The sequence below is a fragment of the Symphalangus syndactylus genome, chromosome 2 (assembly GCF_028878055.3).
Source record: "Symphalangus syndactylus isolate Jambi chromosome 2, NHGRI_mSymSyn1-v2.1_pri, whole genome shotgun sequence".
Lineage (NCBI taxonomy): Eukaryota > Metazoa > Chordata > Mammalia > Primates > Hylobatidae > Symphalangus > Symphalangus syndactylus.
In genome coordinates this window covers 16,187,795-16,208,564 of record NC_072424.2, presented here as the reverse complement: position 1 = coordinate 16,208,564, position 20,770 = coordinate 16,187,795, and the positions used below count along the sequence as shown (strand labels likewise).

Genomic DNA, 20,770 nt, shown 5'->3' with positions numbered 1-20,770 from the left:
TGGGGCCTACTGGCATCCAGTGTGTGGAGGCCAGGGATGCTGCTAAGCATCCTACATGGCACGGGACAGCCCCCGGGATAAAAACCTGACTGGCCCCAAACAACCATAATGCCAAGGATAAGAGACCCTGCAGCAAGATTAGGTTTCCTGGTTCATGATGAGCTAATGAGAGCATGTCAGTTCTAAAGAGGAAAGCCATGCTAAGCAGGCAGGGAGCTCTTTCTTCTGGAGGAAGCAATGAGCAGATGGTGAAGCTGAATATCCGCTCATTGTTGCATGATAACTGCTGACGTTTGAAGGGCCTCCAAAGGCTTCCTTCTGCGGGCTGCAGAGGCACGTGTAACGGCCTGAGAGGGAGAAGGTTGGTGTTTGTGGGCCTTGCTTTAGTAATGACGGGATAGGCTGAGGCTCATTCTTCCTCCTGCCAAGGGCCATTTGAAAGCACCTGGTCCCCCTCAGCATCCCCTGGTCCTCTGTGCCCTCCGTGTATTCAGGGGCCATTACAGAGCAGGAAGAGGAGGTCACTGCTGGTGGGAGGATGGGGTACTTGAGAGTACTAGGGCCTAGAGGAAACAGGGAGTTGGTTTTAGAAAGAAGAGAGGCAACACCTTTTGAAATGAGAAGGAAGCAGGAGTGTTTGGAGGAACCATTTGGTAGAAAGAGCTCCGTATTTCGGGTGTCTGCTCCAGGTAGGCCCTGGGTGGAGAAGAGGAGAGTGAGAGGCTTGAAACCAGGACCAGCTCATAGACGTGCTTCCAAATGATGCTTTCAATCCAAGTGTTTATTGATCCTGTAAGAGAAAGTGTGACCAGTCAAGGGGGAAACAAAGCTAAGGCCAGTTCCTAAACTCAAGAAGCTTGAAGTTTTCTTGTGTTGTGAGCTGAATTCTCTGCCAGGCATTCCAGGAGAAAGGTTGCTGATGAGCAAAGCTTGGTCAGCACTCTGCAGAATACTCACTGCCCAGAGATGTGCAGTCGGGAGCATGAATTGCTCTGAGAAAATAGACAGGAAGAGACCAGTTCAGGGGTGAATTGTGCATTTCCCAAACCTTGTTTATTTGTTGGGGTGAGAGATAGGGCTCCCTTATTTAGCAAATGAAAATACAGGGTGCCCATTAAATCTGAATCTTAGATAAACAAAGAATCATCGAGACATGGGACATACTTATATTAAAAAAACATGTTCATTTATCTGAAATTCAAATCAGCTGAGCATCCTGTCCTTTGTCTGGCAACCATGCCAGTGGCAGAAGGGGACTGGGGGCACATAACACCTGTCATGAGGCACACATTGGAAACGCCGTCCCAGGTCTTACCTGTGCCAGCTCCGTTTATTCCTCATTCTGCATCCTCCCAGTACTTAGGCCTGCAGACCGCTTTATCGTGTTTGCCCTCTTGTCCAATGACACACTTTTAGTTTTCTGGCAAATCATTTTCTGGCATCCTTGACTGCCTGGAGCAGCTGTGAACTTAGAAATGCATGAAGGATGCTGCTGGGTGCCAGTAGAACCCAGAGTAGCCGAGCCAAAGCTGGGGCTGGCCGGATCCCCTTGGGCAGTAGGGTGGTGTCACCTTTGAGCATCATTTGGCCAACATTTGCAGCATCTGCAGTGTGTTTGGGAAATAGGAGCGACCTCCTTGGCTGGCAGTGGCTGATGAGGTAGACAAGCTGAGAGGAGGCAGCTGGGAGAGCGGTGAGACTAGGCAAGAGGCAGGGCCAAGGATAGGCAGGCAGGACTGAAGGACAGGTTACAGGTGATGGCTGGAGTGGCACGTGGCAGATAGCAAGTGCCACTACAGGTGCCGGGGGCCTCCGTGTACAGGCTCCCCTGATCTTCACAGTGGCTCCGAGGAGTCAAGAACAGGCTTGCTGGTGGCCGTGGCCAGTATTAATATTTATGGAAGGCTCCGTATGCCTTCCTGCAGGATTTCTCTGTCTTCCTGTCCCACTCCGGCCCCTGCTTTAGCCACACTGGCCTCCTTGCTGTTTCTGTAACACACCAGCTGCTCCTGCCACAGAGCCTTTACTTGCACTATTCCTTCTACCCAGGATGCTTCCTCCCCAGGAGTCCTCTTGGTTCATGCACTTACCTTGATTTTGGCCTTTGCTTAGATGTCTCCTCAGAAGATCTTGCCTGACTACCTTATTTTAAAAGTGAAACTCTCCTATCCCGGCTTTATTTTTCTCCTTAGCATGTGTCACCCTCTGAAATTCTGTACATTGTTTGTTTGTTTTTGAGACAGAGTCTCTCTCACTCTGTTGCCCAGGCTAGCGTACAGTGGCGCAATCTCGGTTCTCTGCAATCTCTGGCTCCCAGGTTCAAGCGATTCTCCTGCTTCAGCCTCCGGAATAGCTGGGATTACAGGCGCACACCACCATGCCTGGCTAATTCTTGTGTTTTTTTATTAGAGACTGGGTTTCACCATGATGACCAGGCTGGTCTCGAACTCCTGACCTCCAGTGATCTGCCTGCCTCGGCCTCCCAAAGTGCTGGGATTACAGGCGTGAGACACCACGCCTGGCCCTGGTGGTTTATTCACTATCTTCCCCTGAAGAATGTGACTTCCAGGAACGGAGAGGTTTTGTCTATTTCTGTTCCTTGTTGAATCTGGTACCTAGAACCATGCCGGGTCCTGATTAGGCACTTGGTGAATGTTTTTGAATGAATACTCTGAGCTGTTCTTTAATCGGTCCTCATCACCCCCATTGTACAGATGGGGGCACTCTGGGCGAGCCTGGCCTAGGTCTTGAGCTAATTACGGGTGGGTCAGGATCTGTACCCAAGTAGTACACCCAGTGATGGGCAGGGGTGGCCTGGGGCCGTGGTTCGTCAACCCCTACGCTGGAGGGTGATGTTTTGGCACAAGAGGAGAGGTGCCCCAGTGCGTCCTGTGTCTGTAATTGATGGCTTTGTCTCTGTTTCCTCAGGATGTGGCTCTGAGACAGTCCCTGTCCCTGATGGCCCACGGAGCGACTCGGTGGAAGGAAGTCCCTTCCGTCCGCCGTCACACTCCTTCTCTGCCGTCTTCGATGAAGACAAGCCGATAGCCAGCAGCGGGACTTACAACTTGGACTTTGACAACATTGAGCTTGTGGATACCTTTCAGACCTTGGAGCCTCGTGCCTCAGATGCTAAGAATCAGGAGGGCAAAGTGAACACACGGAGGAAGTCCACGGATTCCGTCCCCATCTCTAAGTCGACACTGTCCCGGTCGCTCAGCCTGCAAGCCAGTGACTTTGATGGTGCTTCTTCCTCAGGCAATCCTGAGGCCGTGGCCCTTGCCCCAGATGCATATAGCACGGGTTCCAGCAGTGCTTCCAGTACCCTTAAGCGAACTAAAAAACCGAGGCCGCCTTCCTTAAAAAAGAAACAGACCACCAAGAAACCCACAGAGACCCCCCCAGTGAAGGAGACGCAGCCGGAGCCAGATGAAGAGAGCCTCATCCCCAGTGGGGAGAATCTAGCATCTGAGACGAAAACGGAATCTGCCAAGACGGAAGGTCCTGGCTCAGCCTTATTGGAGGAGACACCCCTTGAGCCTGCTGTGGGGCCCAAAGCTGCCTGCCCTCTGGACTCAGAGAGTGCAGAAGGGGCTGTCCCCCCAGCTTCTGGAGGTGGCAGAGTACAGAACTCACCCCCTGTCGGGAGGAAAACGCTGCCTCTTACTACGGCCCCGGAGGCAGGGGAGGTGACCCCATCAGATAGCGGGGGGCAAGAGGACTCTCCAGCCAAAGGGCTCTCCGTAAGGCTGGAGTTTGACTATTCTGAGGACAAGAGTAGTTGGGACAACCAGCAGGAAAACCCCCCTCCTACCAAAAAGATAGGCAAAAAGCCAGTTGCCAAAATGCCCCTGAGGAGGCCAAAGATGAAAAAGACACCCGAGAAACTTGACAACACTCCTGCCTCACCTCCCAGATCCCCTGCTGAACCCAATGACATCCCCATTGCTAAAGGTACTTACACCTTTGATATTGACAAGTGGGATGACCCCAATTTTAACCCTTTTTCTTCCACCTCAAAAATGCAGGAGTCTCCCAAACTGCCCCAACAATCATACAACTTTGACCCAGACACCTGTGATGAGTCCGTTGACCCCTTTAAGACATCCTCTAAGACCCCCAGCTCACCTTCTAAATCCCCAGCCTCCTTTGAGATCCCAGCCAGTGCTATGGAAGCCAATGGAGTGGACGGGGATGGGCTAAACAAGCCCGCCAAGAAGAAGAAGACGCCCCTAAAGACGTAAGTTCAGGGGTGGAGGTGGTAAGGATCAGAGGCGGGGGTGCGCATTGGCTGTGACCCTTGGTCATGTGCCTGGATAACCTTCGACTGCCCTAACCTTGCCCCTGGGTGCTGTGATGATGCCACGCTTACGGCCGTTGCACCAGGCAGACAGTGTACGTGTTTTCCTTCCTCTCTGCGGTCACAGTGGTGGCATTTTCCCATCCACATACCCCTTTGTGTCCTTGATCTTTTGCTTTAATAAATCAACGGTCTAGAGCTTTACTTGTAGCCAAAGACCTGATGTTCAACTCCAGAGCAATCTGGGAGATCCCATGGAAGGGAAAATGTCCTTAGAGATCTGGTCGATCTCCCTGTTGGTGACTGACTGCTTTTTGGAGAAGCTAGGAGATACACCCTTTAAAATATTAAAATTTATGGTACTTGTTTCTGCCTGTTAATGTGACATTAGCCCAGGAGGTCCAGGAATGAGAGATATGGCCTGGGCCCCTCCCTACTGCACTCCAACCAGCCCATAAGAAACACCCCTCTTTGTCTCCTTCCTTCTCTCCAGTCATCTTTTGTAGACAAAGTCCCTGCAAGTTCTGAAGAGACAAATGGAACCTGAAAGTGGGGAGCAAATCCCCACAATCCCCAGGAAGCCATTAGTCCTTGGCTCTGTGGTCCCCAGACACTTGACAAGGCCAAGTACATCGTGCTTAAATATCAAACACCCATGCCTCCAGAATCCACCCCAGGACCCGGCTCTAACGTGGATGGCTGCTGGTCCTTTATTCTTTGGCCCCTGTGGTTAATACCTTGGCGATTTCCTTACTCTTATGGGAAGTATTGTCAATAATTTAACAAGGCCGAGGAGATCAGTCTCCCAGGGGCAGCAGAACAGACCACAGCGCTGGCCCCTCTGGGTCTGCCTGGCACGAAAGAGACAGAACGACATGTTTACCTCCCATTCTGGGCTCCCCCTAACATTGAACTTCTGAGAGGAGGGCCTTCTGAGAGGAGGTCTCTACAGCAGGTTACCTTAGACAACCTGCCACTGTCTAGTGTTGGCTGGAGGCCATCCTGGCCAAAATGGGGACTTTGTTTTAGATCAGTTACCCAGCTAGGTCCTTCCTAGAGACCCTCTAGAATTCATGCTGGAAACTTGATTTCAAGCCTGGAATAGGAGAAGTCTGCAATGGCTAGACTGCAAGGCCATGCTCTCTCATCTGTGGAATGAGAGCCAACCTTAGCCACTACCTCCTCCTTCTCCAAGATATGTTCTGTGTCTCATAGGCATCCCCAGTCACTTTCTTGTTTGAATATCAGAGCTAACAGGGGTCAGGGAAATTTACCCAGCTGTGGCCTCACCTCTAGTGCAGACAGGGACTTTGGCTTGGAAGACCCTGCATGGGTCTGACAAAGCTCTTGGGGCACCACGGCTTTGTGGGATCATTAGAACCAAGAGAGGAAGCTGTTCCCCAGCAGCTCCTTCCAAAAAGCTGGGGCATTGCCCTGCAGCGATGTCTGCCGTATCCTAACCCATTAATAACCAGTTGTCTGCAGATTTATCTTTTTTGTCAGTTCCTTCTGTCTGTCTCTCTTTTTCTTTGTCTTCTTGTCTTAGGATGGTTGAAGATGTGATGTCTGTGTGTTCTCTGTTGTAAGTAAATTTAATGCAATCTGCCTCTTATGCCAAATGTGCTTGTTTTTCTGCCTTTTGTTTCTGCTTCCAAGCCATTTTTATTTCCCCTCTATGGCTGCTACTGATGTGTTTCTGTGGTGGGCCTGGGAATGATGGGGCATGGGGCTCCCCAGTAGCAAAGATTACTTTTCTGTTTCATAGTGATTTGCATAAGAGACTGCTTGGCTGTGAAAATGTGATTATCCAGCATCTGCTTGCTTATCAGGAATGGAACTTTTTTCCTTCCCTTGCACGTTGGATGTCTTCATCTGAAATCATACTTTTTTTTAAAACTCTTCATTACATTCTTTCATTTTAAACTGGGCTAGTGGGCGATTGCTTTCAACACTACTGTGGCTTCATGTTAAAATTACTGTCCGGTCTAACCACGGGCAGCGACGGCCACAGCTTATTCTTGCTAACATGTGAAGCAGAAGTATTTGGGCCGTTCCAAATTGAGGCCTGCAGAGTGCCCTGAAATGCAGGGTCAGCGCAGAGTGGAGCACACGGCTGTGAGAGCCATCGCCAGGCTGCCCCAGGCCTGCATCCTCAGTCACCCAGGACCTGGCTGGGTGTCGGCATGCCTCGTCTGCCATCTGTGGGTTACCCTGCCACTTGTCAGTAGAAACAGAGCTGACCATTTCTGTGCCTCTGCTGCTTTGCGCCCCCTGGCCAGGAGGGATCTGGGGGGTCTGAAGACATGCACGTTTTCCCTGTCCTGAGAAGGGAAGCTGGCCAGTCCAGGTGGCCAGCAGTCCCAGGATAGGGTTGAGTCCATCAGACTCTCTTCTGCCCAAGGGATTTCCTGAGTATTTTTGGGCCACTTAGCAACTATAAAATATATGGTTACATATTTATATGCATGAATAAATATATGCTTCAAGCTGCGATTGCACTGTTTTAATGGCAAATGTTATAAATGCTGTAAATAGCCATTTTTTTTTTTCATGATTAAATGCCATTGTTGGAGTGATTTGAGAGAACACAAGGAAGGAACTTGAATGCCAAATTGCTCTGCCCACCCAGTTAACATGCAAAGCAGGGGAGGGTGGTGGGATCTAAGGAGAGGGATCACCCCCCAAAGCCTTTGCTTTGCTGGGAGTGGGACCATCCCATGGAGGGGCTAGAGACAGGGGACAGGGGCTAGTCTACCGGGTGGAAAGAGCCCCCATTCTGACTGTGGAAGTGACCCCCAGACTGCTCGGTGGACTTAATGGAACTGCTCAGGCTAAAAGTCATCCCTTTTCTCCTGGGATCTGCTTCCTTGACCCTTCAGGAGTCTGATTTGGTGTTTCCTTTGCCTCCCAGCCCTGCTATTCATATGGAGGGGAAAAAGGGAGAGAAGAGCTGTGAATCTTGTCTGTTTACCATGGTTAGGAGGAGACAAAAAAAATCGTCTCTCCCCTGGCCCTACCTTTAGTCAGGATTCCACCTAGAAGCCTTCAGAGCATGGGAATCCATTGAGCTCAAAGATCCTGTGATAAGGGAGGATTCAGCAGGTTCTCCTTGAGGACCCCGAACTTTCTATTTCTGCGTGGCCCCCTTCAGTTGTTCATTAAGTGAGGTGTCGCCTTGCACATCTGTAAATTGGTGTCCTGAGCCTAGAGCCCCTCCCCTAGCCTTAGTTGGGCTCAGACATCCCTGGAAGAATCCAGATAAATTAATCTGCTCACCAAAAATTTGCTTTATAAAATACGAACATTTAGTTAAATTTAGCTTCATTTTCTGGGTCATTCTCCAAAATGGCATCTCTTTAAAGATTTCCAGCTTGATGGATCTTTCCCTTGGGGGCAAAAATAATAGCTGTTAAAAAGTGAGAGTGGGTAGCCAGCGTGGCCTCTCGCTGGTGCTGGAGTGACAGAGGCGGGAGGGTGGCCTGGGCCAGATGGCGCCGCAGAGGCAATAGCTTCGGTCCGCTCTGTACTGCTCTGGAGTGTTCCGTCCCTCTGCTTGTTGTGTTTACGTTTTCCATTTTGTTTCCAGTGACACATTTAGGGTGAAAAAGTCGCCAAAACGGTCTCCTCTCTCTGATCCACCTTCCCAGGTACAGTGTTCCTTTGATCTTGATGGTTTTATGCCCGCCCCCCGCCCCGGGGGAGGTTTTCTTCGCTTATTGACAAAGCTTTGCTTTCTGCTCATCCTGGGCCTGTTTCCAAGATCATGTTTCCAAGACCCTCTTCTTGCCTTCTGTGTGGAGGCTCCCTCGATGTTTGCCCGACATTGTTTTGATCCCTTCACTTTGCGGAAGATGAGAGTGTGTCCCGAGAGTAGGAAGATGTTCAGGAAAAACATCAGTTGGGCTCTAGAGGACCCAGTCTGCCCCTTTCAGGCCAGTTCATCTGCTGTGAACTTCTAGGACTGTCGAGTCGAGAAAGTCTCTTGAGATGAACAAATACGCAGTGAGAAGGTGAAGAAACTCAGCAAGTGTCGGGAGCACTGAATTGTGCAGCCAAAATTGGAATGGGAAGAAAAGGGAACCCCCTCCTCTAAAGAAGTGGGGCTTGGGTTCTTTCTTTATTAGAGTCCCTCTTACCAGTTCCTCCATCAGATAGATTCCATTTCTTCTACCCTGTTTACAGACCGAGGAAAGTTATCCTCAAGGCTGTCAGTATGTTAGGGCTAATTTCTGGGTCATAAAACAGACAGACCCGCCACCCTTCCAAGTCTGAGCCAGCAAAGCCCCAGCCTGCAGTCCCTGGCCAGAGTGGGGGCAGTGGAGGGAAGCACTTAGCTCTGGGGATAGGGGCTCAGGTCCCAGCTGCAGCTCTGCCCTGACCTCTCTAGCTTCCCACCCTGCCCTACTCCACTTCCCACTCTTCTATGGAAATGGAGATAAGATCCCCCTTTTTGTGCCTCCAGGGACTGATGTGATGATTGTCAGGTGATTCTGGTGATACTGATATGCAGGCCTGAAGCACTGTGTGGGCATCACACAGCAGTCGTAGTCATAAAACTAGCAGGAATGCTCAAGTAACTAAGACACAAAATCCAATTTTTTTTTTTTTTTTAATTCATGATAATACCCTGAAACAAACCATCATAAAAGGAGATTCATAGAGGGAAGAATCTGTTTGTCCATCTGTTGTTTCCTTAATGGACCATTTGGAGCAGAGTCCGAGAAGAGCATGCCGAGGATTGTGACCGGGACCTGTCCTGGCTAATGGGTCCCCAGACCTGAGGGTGGGTGCAGTTTCTGACCAAGAGTCTGATGAGACAAGAAACAGTTTCTCTTCTCTTTGCAGGACTCCACCCCAGCTGCTACACCAGAAACACCACCAGTGATCTCTGCAGTGGTCCACGCCACGGATGAGGAAAAGCTGGCGGTCACCAACCAGAAGTGGACGTGCATGACGGTGGACCTGGAGGCTGACAAACAGGACTACCCGCAGCCGTCGGACCTGTCCACCTTTGTAAACGAGACCAAATTCAGTTCACCCACTGAGGGTAAGCAACTCTGTGGCCAGCTGGACCCCCACTCTGCCTCGGAGAATACAGCCCCTAGGGAGCCAAAGGCCAGGAGAGAAACTTCTCAGCCAGGTAACCACGTGATCATTACTGTGAGATCGTCTGCACGTCTCCCGCTGCACTTGGAGCGCAGGCTGTGTTTGAAAACAGCCTGAGACTTGAAACCAACTGTCCCTTGACCCAAGACTCCTGCTAAGAGCCAGCACGGTGCCCTCTAACTCCACCTCAGGACTCCATCGAGTGGGTCCTGAGCGCCCACTTGAACTTTGCCCGTGGCTTATGTCCCCTCTGTGATTTTGATAAACACAGCTCCAAGGGAGTGTCATTCAAGTCAAACTCTCAGTGTAGGTCACTGACCTGGAGTCGCTTGGTGCCACCGTTATTCCTAGGCCCCATATGGTGTTCAGACATTATGGCCACACCTTTTAATGAAGCCTCAAACCAGGGATTCACCCCAGGCTTGTTCAGAGGACATGATTCCCTCCTCAGAAATGGGCAGAAATGGGCTCCGGACAACTTTGCTTATCTCGTTAATATCCTTCCTCCTGTGTATATTCAATTTCAGTGTTTTTTCTTTTTCTTTTTTTTTTTGAGACGGGGTTTCACTCTTGTCCAGGCTGGATTGCAGTGGTGCAATCTTGGCTCACTGCAACCTCTGCCTCCTGGTTTCAAGCGATTCTCCTGCCTCAGCCTCGCGAGTAGCTGAGATTACAGGCATGTGCCACCACGCCTGGCTAATTTTTTGTATTTTTAGTAGAAATGGGGTTTCACCATGTTAGCTGGGCGGGTCTCTAACTCCTGACCTCAGGTGATCTCCCTGCCTTGGCCTCCCAAAGTGCTGGGATTACAGGTGTGAGCTACCGTGCCCTGCCCATGCTTCCTTTTTGATAGGAAAACCTTTCTGAAGGAGAGCTAGCGCCTTTCTTGGGAGGGATGACCCCATTGCCCTAACCTGTTGATGCACCACGTTCCCAGTCCTCCAACCCGTTTTCTCCTCCAGCCACCTCTGTGAGGCTGCCCAGTCGGCATTTTGACACTCCAGCTTTTGTGATGGTTTTGAGTTTTCCTTTCTTGATTTCTAACAATTTATTATTTTTTTGAGATGGAGTCTCACTCTATCACCCAGGCTGGAGTGCAATGATGTGATCTCGGCTCACTGCAACCTCTGCCTCCTGGGTTCAAGCGATTCTCCTGCCTCAGCCTCCTGAGTAGCTAGGATTACAGGTGCGCACCACCACGCCCGGCTAATTTTTGTATTTTTAATAGAGACACAGTTTCACAGTGTTGGTCAGGCTGGTCTCAAACTCCTGACCTTGTGATCTGCCCGTCTTGGCCTCCCAAAGTGCTGGGATTACAGGTGTGAACCACCGCGCCCGACTGATTTCTAACAGTTTTGTTGAACTGAGTAGAAATCAATCTGAAGAAGATCACACGTGAAGGTCTGGTCTCCACTTCTTTGCTGCTAATAAGAGACTAAGATCTCCTTTAAACGGCTTCCTCCCGGTGTGGGTGGAGTGGTGGTGTCATGAGGGTGCAGGTAGATTTTAATCGTAACTCAAAAACTCCCAACCTTCTTCTGGATGCTCTTCCACAGTCAGGCCTGGAGGCATGGTTTGCTTTGTGCCCACAAGGTCTTGGAATGGTACCAGCATGCAATTATGGTAGATCTATTTCATGTTTTTCAGAGTATTGGATGCTTATCTTCTCCCTACCCAAAACGGCCTTTCTAAATTTGACAATGAAAAGATGATCCAAATTATGTATACTTGTACTTTTTGGCATTTTGTTTTCTGTAAAATAGAGCCTTTTGGTTGGCTGTCAGGTTGGCCCTCTGGCTTGGGGTTCGAGAGGTCCAAAAGTGACCATCTTGGCCAGGCAGGGTGGCGCACGCCTGTAATCCCAGCACCTTGGGAGACTGAGGCAGGCGGATCACGTGAGCTCAAGGCCCAGGTGTTCAAGACGAGCCTGGGCAACATGACAAAACACTGTCTCTACCAAAAGTACAAAAAATTACCTGGGCATAATAGTGTGTCCCTGTGGTCCCAGCTACTCAAGGTGAGGCGAGAGGATTGCTTGAGCTCAGGAGACAAAGAGGTTGCAGTGAGCTGAGATTGTGCCATTGCACTCCAGCCTGGGTGACAGTGAGACTCCATCTCAAAAAAAAAAAAAATAGAAAAAAATAAAAGTGACCATCTTGCTCTCACCTGACCCCAGAGGCCCTTCGATCTGGCCTCAGCCTCCCTTGGATCCTCGTTTCCCTCTGCACTTGCATCCGAGGCAGGAGCCTTTTCCCAAAACACCCGTCACTCAGCCGCCTCTGCAGTGCTGCTGCAGACCCCGCCTGCTGGAATACCCTTCCCCCGACCCGCACTGCACTCCCTCCACCTCATCCCTGTTTCTCACCCTTTCCTTAGTGCTAGCTCCTCCCAGCCTTTCCCCGGAAGTCCGCTCCTGGCTTCAGTGCTTGGTCTGGGCTGAGCTGGGGGTATGAAACACCTTAATAATGATGTGTGCGCATTTCTTGCTTCCCAACTAGCTTGTATGTTTCCTGAAGGCAAGAACTTTGTCAGGTTCATCTTTGTTCCTCACAGCACCCTCAACGTCATGGGGCTAAAGACAGGTTTGTGAAATAATGGTAATACAAGGTCAGGCAGGTCAATAGCTTAGTAGTGTCAGCTCAGCAATTTGGTCTTGCAATGGACATCACCTGCGTCAGGCGTGGAGGGCTGCAGGGAAGAGGCTTTACATTCCGGAGGCAGCAAGGAACACTTGAGCACAGGCATCAGACTTGGCCATTTTGATAGCACCTATGGTGGGTCCCATCTCTTGAGCTTGGTAAGAAATTTCTAAATGTCAGAGAAAAGCATTTAGAAACCATCCTGAGGTTGGGGCTGGGCATGGTGGCTCACACCTGTAATCCCAGCACTTTGGGAGGCTGAGGCAGGCAGATCACTTGAGGTCAGGAGTTCGAGACCAGCCTGGCCAACATGGAGAAACCCCATCTCTACTAAAAATACAAAAATCAGCCAGGCGTGGTGGTGGGCACCTGTAATCCCAGCTACTAGGGTGGCTGAGGCAGGAGAATCGCTTGAAACCTGGGAGGTGGAGGTTGCAGTGAGCCGAGATCATGCCACTGCACTCCAGCCTGGGTGACAGAGTGAGACTTTGTCTCCAAAAAAGAAAAAAGAAAGAAAACAAAAAGAAGCCAATTTGAGCTAGACATATGATTTTGATATGTGTGTGTCTTTAGTTTTACCATCAGGAACCAAATACATGCATTTTTTTTCCTTAGAAAATATAAAAATACTAACAGTACTTTTAGGACTAATATGTATTGTACCTCATTCAGTGGTGGCATTTATTTGTCCATCTTCTACATTGTACTAAAACAGACAACTTACTAGCTGAGTGACATATTTGACAGTTGTTTGTTTCTGTAAAAATTGAATAAATATATAAATACATGGGTTTGGAACAAAACTTGGTTAAACCCATTACGTTAGAAAATGGAAAGATTTGGGAAGTCATTACTGTAATTTTAGCTGGTAGACAATCAAAAATCCATCATCAATGTGAAGACACAACAGTTGCAGTTTCAAGAGGTGTGGGCCCCACTGCATCCACCTCACTAACACTTAACCCAGGGTCCCTCCAGCATCTGGATGAGGAAATACCATTAATATAATGAGGTCCAGTCTAGCAGCACCAGACACAAACCCAGGGGTGCTGATGTGATCATCAGAAAGAATCCGTGCGGTGCTTACACTGAAGTCACCAACCACAGGAAAAGGAAATGTTGGGTGAGAAATAATAATTATGATTTAAATACATATTCACTATCATATTAATTCTGTAGGTAACAGTAATGAGCTAGGGCCTGTCGTTGGGTGAGGACTTACTTTGAGCTGTGCAGAGTCTTCCACATTCATGATTTCATTTCATCCTCTCAGTCTGCAGAGTGCTTTTCTACAATTCCCCATTTTAAGAACAAGGATACAGAGGCTTGGAGCTGTTAATGACTCCCCCAGTGTCCTGGCACAAATCCATGGAGAGCCAGCTCTGCCTGACTTAACAGCTGTGCTCTTTATGTGAGCATGGAATGGGCTTGCTGCCTGCGTCTGTAGAATGAGGCTGTTGACCTAATCACACTTTCCTACCTAGGTCCATAGGAGCAGAATGTTGAAGCGCTTCATGTTGTCTTTAATATTTCAAAACACCTGAATGGAACTAGGTTAGAAAGATGTCCAGGGGATTAAAATACCATATTTGGGCTGTAATTGTATCAACTCACTAGGATGACACTGGTCATCTTCCACGGATGAAGAACTCATTGACAATTATAAATGGTTTTCTTTGCATGGTTGCTTAGTAAATGCCCTTTTTTGGTGTGGGCTTTTAAAGTGTGATGCAGTGGAAGAAAACTTAACCCATGTGGTCCTTGTGGAGGAAAAGATTAGGAACCATTGGTCTACACAGCTGAGTCTTCTCCTGGCTGCCAAGAGACCCTGACAGAGTACAGTTGTTTTAGATTCAGAAGTCTCAGTGACTCTTTAGTGGTCACCCAGTTTCCCTGTGTCCTTTAACACAGCTCTGTTGGTCCCTCCTTCCCACTCTGACAGAGGGGAAAGTGCCCTCCTTGGAAGCCTCAGCTGTTCTTTAATGGCAGGCACCATCTCTGTCACACTACAGACACTTAGAAGGGTGACGGTGGGGAAGCTGGGAGCAGCCTCCCTGTCTCTTTCCCTGGACTCTTTTCTTCTTCCCTAACATAATGTCACTTAAGTTAAAAGTTCCAGAAATACTAGCCGTGAGCAAGAATATATCTGATCATGCTCCTTTACATTTGTGCTACCCATCGAAGGGTTTTTATCTTAAAGTATTTCATTTTAGCCTACAAAATATAAGCACTTTGAGCTCCACTTGGAAGATAAGTCAATAGGCAAGGAGCTATCAGGCGAGTTGGCTTCCCTGATCCTAGCAACGGAGACCTGGACTCAGTGGCATCCTTCTGGCTTCTGCATGGGGCTCTTTCCTGTTCCTAGCAAGCCCCCAGCAATTAGAGACAGATGAAAGCAGCATTGAAGGCCCCTCGCTGTGCAGTGCCTCCATATGAAATAATTACCAAAAGCAGCCCTCAGAAATGACAGGACCCGTGAACAATAACTGAGCCTCTTCAGCTAGGAGCAGCCACACACGTTAGCAAGGACCATCTCCTCCAGTTGAGAGTATGATGTGCCACTTGGTATGGTGGCATCACCCTTCCTGGCCTGCCAGCTGTGTGTGGCATGGTGTGAAAGTGGGGCTGAAATTGGATGTGGCTTCACCCTCATGCCTGCCCTTTGAGGCTTAGGATTTGAAGCAGATGAGTGCAATTTTGAAAACCAAGTTCAGGAAGGTGTTTTCTCAAAATATCAGAGATCACCCAAGATGACAGGAGGAAGTATTTATTCTTCTTACATCCTGTCCAGGTCATTTTGTAAATTGTAAATCAGGATCCCAAATGACTGTGATTGCAACAAGTAGGGCGTGTTCTGAAGGAGCATCTCCAGGCGTCTGTCGCTCATCTGGGATTGACGGGGAGGAGTGTGGGCCTTCTGAAACCAGGCATCTCACAAATGCAGACACTAATGTGGGTGTCAGAGAAGCCCACTTTGCACCATCAGTTGCTCCTTCTGAAGGGAGGAATGGGGACACAGGACAGTGGGAAGGGACTTCCTTTTGGCAGGTAGCAGAGAAGGCAGATGAGTGAGCTCCGTGACCTAAAACTCACCTAGATTCAGCCACCAGAAGAGCTGAGTTTCCAAGTGGGACACTTTAGTGAGGCGAGCTGGTTACCAGAGCCAGGCACTCGCCTGGGGCCACAGGTCCCTGGAAAAACTCTGTGGTGGTCTGTTGCTCGTTTGGTGTGTCCTCGGTGCCCTGTGCTGTATTGGAGTGTGCTTAGAGATTTCTGTTACATCATTTAGGGCATGTAATGCCTTAGCAATCGTAATGATACCTTAGAAGAGGCAGCTGATTCACTATTATTTTCTCAACTTAAACAGCTTATAATAGAACAGTAAAATGATAGTCCCGGGGTTTTATACTTGGAAAGTAAGTGATAGATAGATCTGGAAGAGACCCTAAATATCACCTTGTCCATCCCTGTCTCCTTCCTCCTTCTCTCTCTTTTTTTTTTTTTTTTTTTGAGGCAGTCTCGCTCTGTTACCCAGGCTGGAGTGCAGTGGTGCGATCTTGGCTCACTGCAACCTGTGCCTCCTGGGTTCCGGTGATTCTTCTGCCTTAGCCTCCCAAGTAGCTGGAACTACAGGTATGTGCCTGGCTAATTTTTGTATTTTTACTAGAGAGGGGGTTGGCCAGGTTGGTCTTGAACTCCTGACCTCAGATGATCTGCCAGCCTCAGCTTCCCAAAGTGCTGGGATTATAGGTGTGAGCCACTGTGCCCTGTCCTGCTTCTCATTTTTAAGGTGAGGAGGAGATTAAGACTTTACAAATTAATGCTTCTGTCTTAAGTTGGGGCAGACCCTGGGGTTCAGGCTTGGTGTGAGAGTTGGAAACACACTTTCTCTACTCATCTCTATTCAGGATGCAACAGGGCTTTCTGGCCGTTAATCCACAAAATTGTGTTTGATCTCATGAGCTGGCCATGCCGAGTAGAAGGATATGTTTGCCTCACCAAGGGAGATTCAGAGATTCCTGAAAGATTGTCCACGTGTTTAAGTAGTTGAGGTTATTCAGCCATTTGCAGGTTTTAAGAAAGTCCTCCAGGAAATATCTCATTTTAAAGCTCATATTTTTTTGATGATGCCTTTAGCAATAGGCAGAAATAAAGGGGCTTTAAACCGGAACTGCTGTTTATCTTTATTTTCATCTTCAAAAAAGTTGAAAGATTAAACTTGATGGATTGCCACTGATGCTTTTTCACAGTGGGTTTCTGAGCAGGTCACTCTTCACCTCTTGGTTTTCTTTTTAAGTAGAAAAGAGGCATCTGGTAGCTCTAGATTGTGGCTTCTGGGAAGACAGAAGTCCTTTCTGGTCTTATCCACCACTGTATCCGCTATGCCCGGCGCAGTGCGAAGCATATAGGAGGTGCTCCATCCGTTTGCTGGATAGGGAGTTCAGTTGCTTAGTTTCCAGGTACTCGAGGCAGGCAGCGGTGTTTGCCGTCTCCATTGAGTGTACGGGATTTTCACCAATCGATTTGAAACAGGTCATTTCTCCACCCATTGGACTTTACTAGTCTTTGAATTTGAAAATAGATTTGGACCAGCCCTGAAGACACTGGTAGAACCCTGGGAAAGGCTCCAGGTGACTTAGAAACCTTCTCTTACCAGCAGCACTGAAGGAACAATATCGTTCTTCCCTCACTTCAGAGGGTGGCCAGAGCTGAATACCCAGAGAGGGACAAGTAAGGGTCCAGTTCCAAAACATCATGAGGATGTATCATCCCACGTGTTGCACCTGACAGTTACAGAGGAAACCAGCACCCAGAATGCACGTACTGCCTCATGGGAACACTCAGCGCAGAGGGCTTAGGTCCGGCCACACTCGGGCTGTGCTTGGTCGTGCCATGGAATTCCTCGGGACTTTCTCAGCCTCCCTAACGGCAGAAGCCCCTTAACAGCAAGACATTTACCGATTGTCTGAAAATAGCCGAACTGAGCCTTTTCTTCAGGCTATGTAAGAAGTCTCTAGGCAGTGGGCACTGTCAGAAAGCCCAGAGCCTTGTGATAGCGCCCACCCTGCCTGGCTCAGATCTTCCCATTTTTTTCCTCTGGCACTAACCTCACCTTTTGTTTTTTTGTGTTTGTTTTTGTTTTTGCAGAGTTGGATTACAGAAACTCCTACGAAATTGAATATATGGAAAAAATTGGCTCCTCCTTACCTGTAAGTTCTTCTGCCTCAGGCCACTTAGGGGACTCGCTTTCCTGCCTTCAGGGGCCTCCTCCCCTGTGCAGAGCGTCTCTGGGAGCTCAGACTCCAAATCGAGTGTTCTCTGTGTACACAGCTTCCCGGGTGCACAGCGATGATGGACTGGGGCTGGGGGGTTGAGGTTTGTACTCAGTCCATTTCATTTGACATTTTCGGGGAGAAAATGATAGAATACAATTAGATGTCCTGCAGAATTACTTTCCTAGACTGAGAAAGAGCTAGAGATTTCTTAAAAAAAAAAAAAAAAAAAAAAAGGTGGCGGTGGTTTTTCAGGTATACGATTAGCTGTTTTTGAGAAATTGTTTTAATTAACTGAATATTTTCTCTGGGCAATAAGCCTTTCTCCCTGGTTTTTCATTTTAAGAGGCTATGATGGGCACTGTCTTTCCTGGCATAATACCTGCTGCCCTAGGGCATGTTATTCCAAGGGTGACCTCTTGCTCTTGTCAGCAATGCCCTCGGAGACGTGTGGCACACCGGAGGGCTTGCTTGCAGCACTACACGGCCCTGGACATGTTGCTCTTTATCTTTCTTTGCATCAGTCATAGATGCCGGGTTTACTGCTTCCAAACTGCGGGTTGCTGTAAGTTAGACCTGAAGGTTGGGTGGGAGAATGTCCCCATGCACAGGCTTAACTCAAGCTCCACGTCAGTGAGATCACAGGTCTCCGAGTAAAGTGCATGGGCTTTGTCACCATCCCCTAGTGCATTGCTTAAAGAGCTTACCTCTGTGGCCACAATGTGTCCCCAGTAGCTGAGGCCATATACATAATACTGAGGGTGAGACATTTTACCACTGAAGGGGAACTGTCATGTGTTTTGAATCTTCGATTTAAATGGATTGAAGCCACAAGGGGCCCCTTCCTCTTGTGCCACCACCCACTGCCTGGTGCGCCGGCAGGCCTCGCGGATGAATTTCGTGAGGAGCGTGCCCTGTTCAGGAACAGCAGAGCCACCCAGAGATTCCATGGCAGTGCAGAGCAGCATGCCTGCCGGCCATTGCAGGGACTTATTTGGGGACCCCGGCAGGGCATGTGGAGGGGGTCTTTCAAGGTCCTCCCATCACTGAGAGATGCCAGTCTCCGTTTCCGGACTTGGCATCCTACAGCCCCTGTTTCTAGTCCAGCTGAGCTGCTCTCCAGGCCCTGCCCCTGCCCTGGGCTCTTGCCCTACCTCTCTGTTTATCTGCAGTGGCCAGCACAGCTCCTGGCCCAGAGAACGTGCTCAGTAAATGTTGGTGAATTGAACAAAGTCCAGCTCACCAATGCCGTGGCGTCTTCTCCGCCGGCCACGTTCCTACTTGAACTCAGTTGTACTTTCTCTGCATCCTCCTTCCCTCCTGGCCTCCCCACCTCCCTCCTAACCAGGCCCCACTTCCTCCTCTCTTCCTGGTGGCTCCAGAACAATGAAGGCTTTTCTTAATGGGTTATTTGTTCTCTGTTGAAGAGTGCTCCAGTTTTCGTCTCAGTTACACGTTCAGGCCAACTGTACCCAAGCTGATATGTGATTTTGATCCCTGCAGCAGGACGATGATGCCCCGAAGAAGCAGGCCTTGTACCTTATGTTTGACACTTCTCAGGAGAGTCCTGTCAAGTCATCTCCCGTCCACATTTCAGAGTCCCCGACGCCATGTTCAGGGTATGACTTTCATGATGAGAGAGTTACACATCACGCTGGATGTTCTGAAGCCTCTGAGCACCTTCATGCTGTTATTTTGACTTCATTTCAGTGCATAGATTCAGGCAGCTGACACGCCACATAATTTTTTTTTTTTTTAATAGAGATAGGGTCTCACCGTGATGCCCAGGCTGGTTTCAAACTCCTGGGCTCAAGGACTCCTCAAAGTGCTGGGATTACAGGCATGAGCCACAGTGCCTGGTCAGCCCACACTTCAGTCTCTCTGAATGTCCACAGGGACATAAACGCATTGGTTTTGTTACTGGCTACCCTTTGGACTAAAGTGAAATCCTTCAGCAGTTGACTGTGTGTCCCACCCCCTATAATCTCGCCCAGTGCACACACTTTATTCCATCATTTGTCTAAAGGGGGACACTGTGGCCCAGCATTCAAAGCTTGAATCCCACCTGTACCCCCTCCTGGTTGTATGACCTGAAGTGAGGTACTTGCCTCTCCTGGGCCTCAGTTTCCTTGCATGTAAAGTAAAAGTAATAATGAAACGGACCTTGCAGGGATTTTATGAAGATTAAAGGAGGCTATCAGTCTTCCAGAGCATCCCCCAGCTGTGTGACAGGGAGAGGGCACTCTGTCTACCAGAGAGATGCTGTGTGTGAAGCTCTCGTTGAAGTACCTGGCACACCTCAAGCGCCTGCTAAATGTACATTATTGATATGGGTGTTCATGTTTGCATTTATGAGGGCTGATGTTTGGAGCAGTGCATTGGTTGATCAAGTAAGTGTGGGCATTGCTGTGAGATTTGGACCAGCCTATTTTTGTCTGCCTGCCCCTTTAAGCAGAAGTGAAAGTGCTTGCACTGACTTCTCAAAGTTACAAAAGAGACTCTGCAGGCTGCCCAGGGTGGTGAGAACAATGATGATGGTGGTTACGTTATTAAAATAGTAGTGGCACCAGGTGACAGGTACCGCATTAAGTTCTTTACAGGCATGCAGCATCTCATTTAATCTTCACAGAGCGGTCCATTGTCCCCATCTTATAGAGAAGGAAATGGAGGCACGGTACCCAATCACTTCCCAGAGTCCACAACCAAGCAGCTGGTGGTCTGCTGAACTCTGGAGCTCGGGTCTGTAGCCAGTGGTATCTGTACTTCTGCCCCTTCCTTGTCACTCGGTCCTCGGGTGACTGCCCAGCCTAGAGGCTGCATGGCTGCATGGCCACTGGAGACCTGGCCCATATCCCTCTGGAAGTCCAGGATTCCTTGTGATACTGACTTGGTCAGGTCATCCCGGTTGATTTCAATGGGTTTCCCAATGAGAAGACTAAAGAAAGATGCCCTTTGCTTCCCCCAGGTCAAGTTTTGAAGAGACTGAAGCCCTTGTGAACGCTGCTGCAAAAACCCAGCATCCTGTCCCACGAGGACTGGCCCCTAACCAAGAGTCACACTTGCAGGTGCCGGAGAAATCCTCCCAGAAGGAGCTGGAGGCCATGGGCTTGGGCACCCCTTCAGAGGCGATTGAAATTGTAAGTGGAGTCGGAGGGCCCCAGATCACAGGGGATGAGGTGTGGGCCAGCTGTGTATTGCCACCAAGAAGGCCAGGCCTTCAGAACAACACTTACCTGGCACCTGCCATGGTTCCCACCCTGACTCCCTGACCACAGAAGCCAACCTGGGAGATCCCGTACCATGAGGATGAGGGGAAGGTTCTCTGTTCACACCGGTGTGGTTTTGCATTTCCCACTTAAGTACTTTATATGCCTTCAGGGTTATTTAGTTTCCATTTTTTGCCCCTTAGGACCAGACTGTTGCTTTGGGGCAGTCGTTAAGCAGTCTTCTGC

General features: G+C 49.2%; 1 protein-coding gene across 6 annotated transcripts in view; it reads left to right on the top strand.

The window, feature by feature from the left end:
* TACC2 (transforming acidic coiled-coil containing protein 2) overlaps positions 1-20,770 on the top strand; it is a 226,755-nt gene that overhangs the window by 179,334 nt on the left and 26,651 nt on the right. For 4 of the 6 annotated variants that reach the window (XM_055246763.2, XM_063624980.1, XM_055246764.2 and 1 more), the window contains 6 exons: positions 2,929-4,240; positions 7,887-7,947; positions 9,146-9,347; positions 17,194-17,255; positions 18,822-18,937; positions 20,284-20,455. In XM_055246763.2, the coding sequence (XP_055102738.1) occupies positions 2,929-4,240; positions 7,887-7,947; positions 9,146-9,347; positions 17,194-17,255; positions 18,822-18,937; positions 20,284-20,455 (1,925 nt within the window). Of the gene's footprint in view, positions 1-2,852; positions 4,241-5,846; positions 5,883-7,886; positions 7,948-9,145; positions 9,348-17,193; positions 17,256-18,821; positions 18,938-20,283; positions 20,456-20,770 lie in introns of those variants that run through there. The other 2 variants (XM_055246765.2, XM_055246776.2) reach the window with 2 other exon arrangements.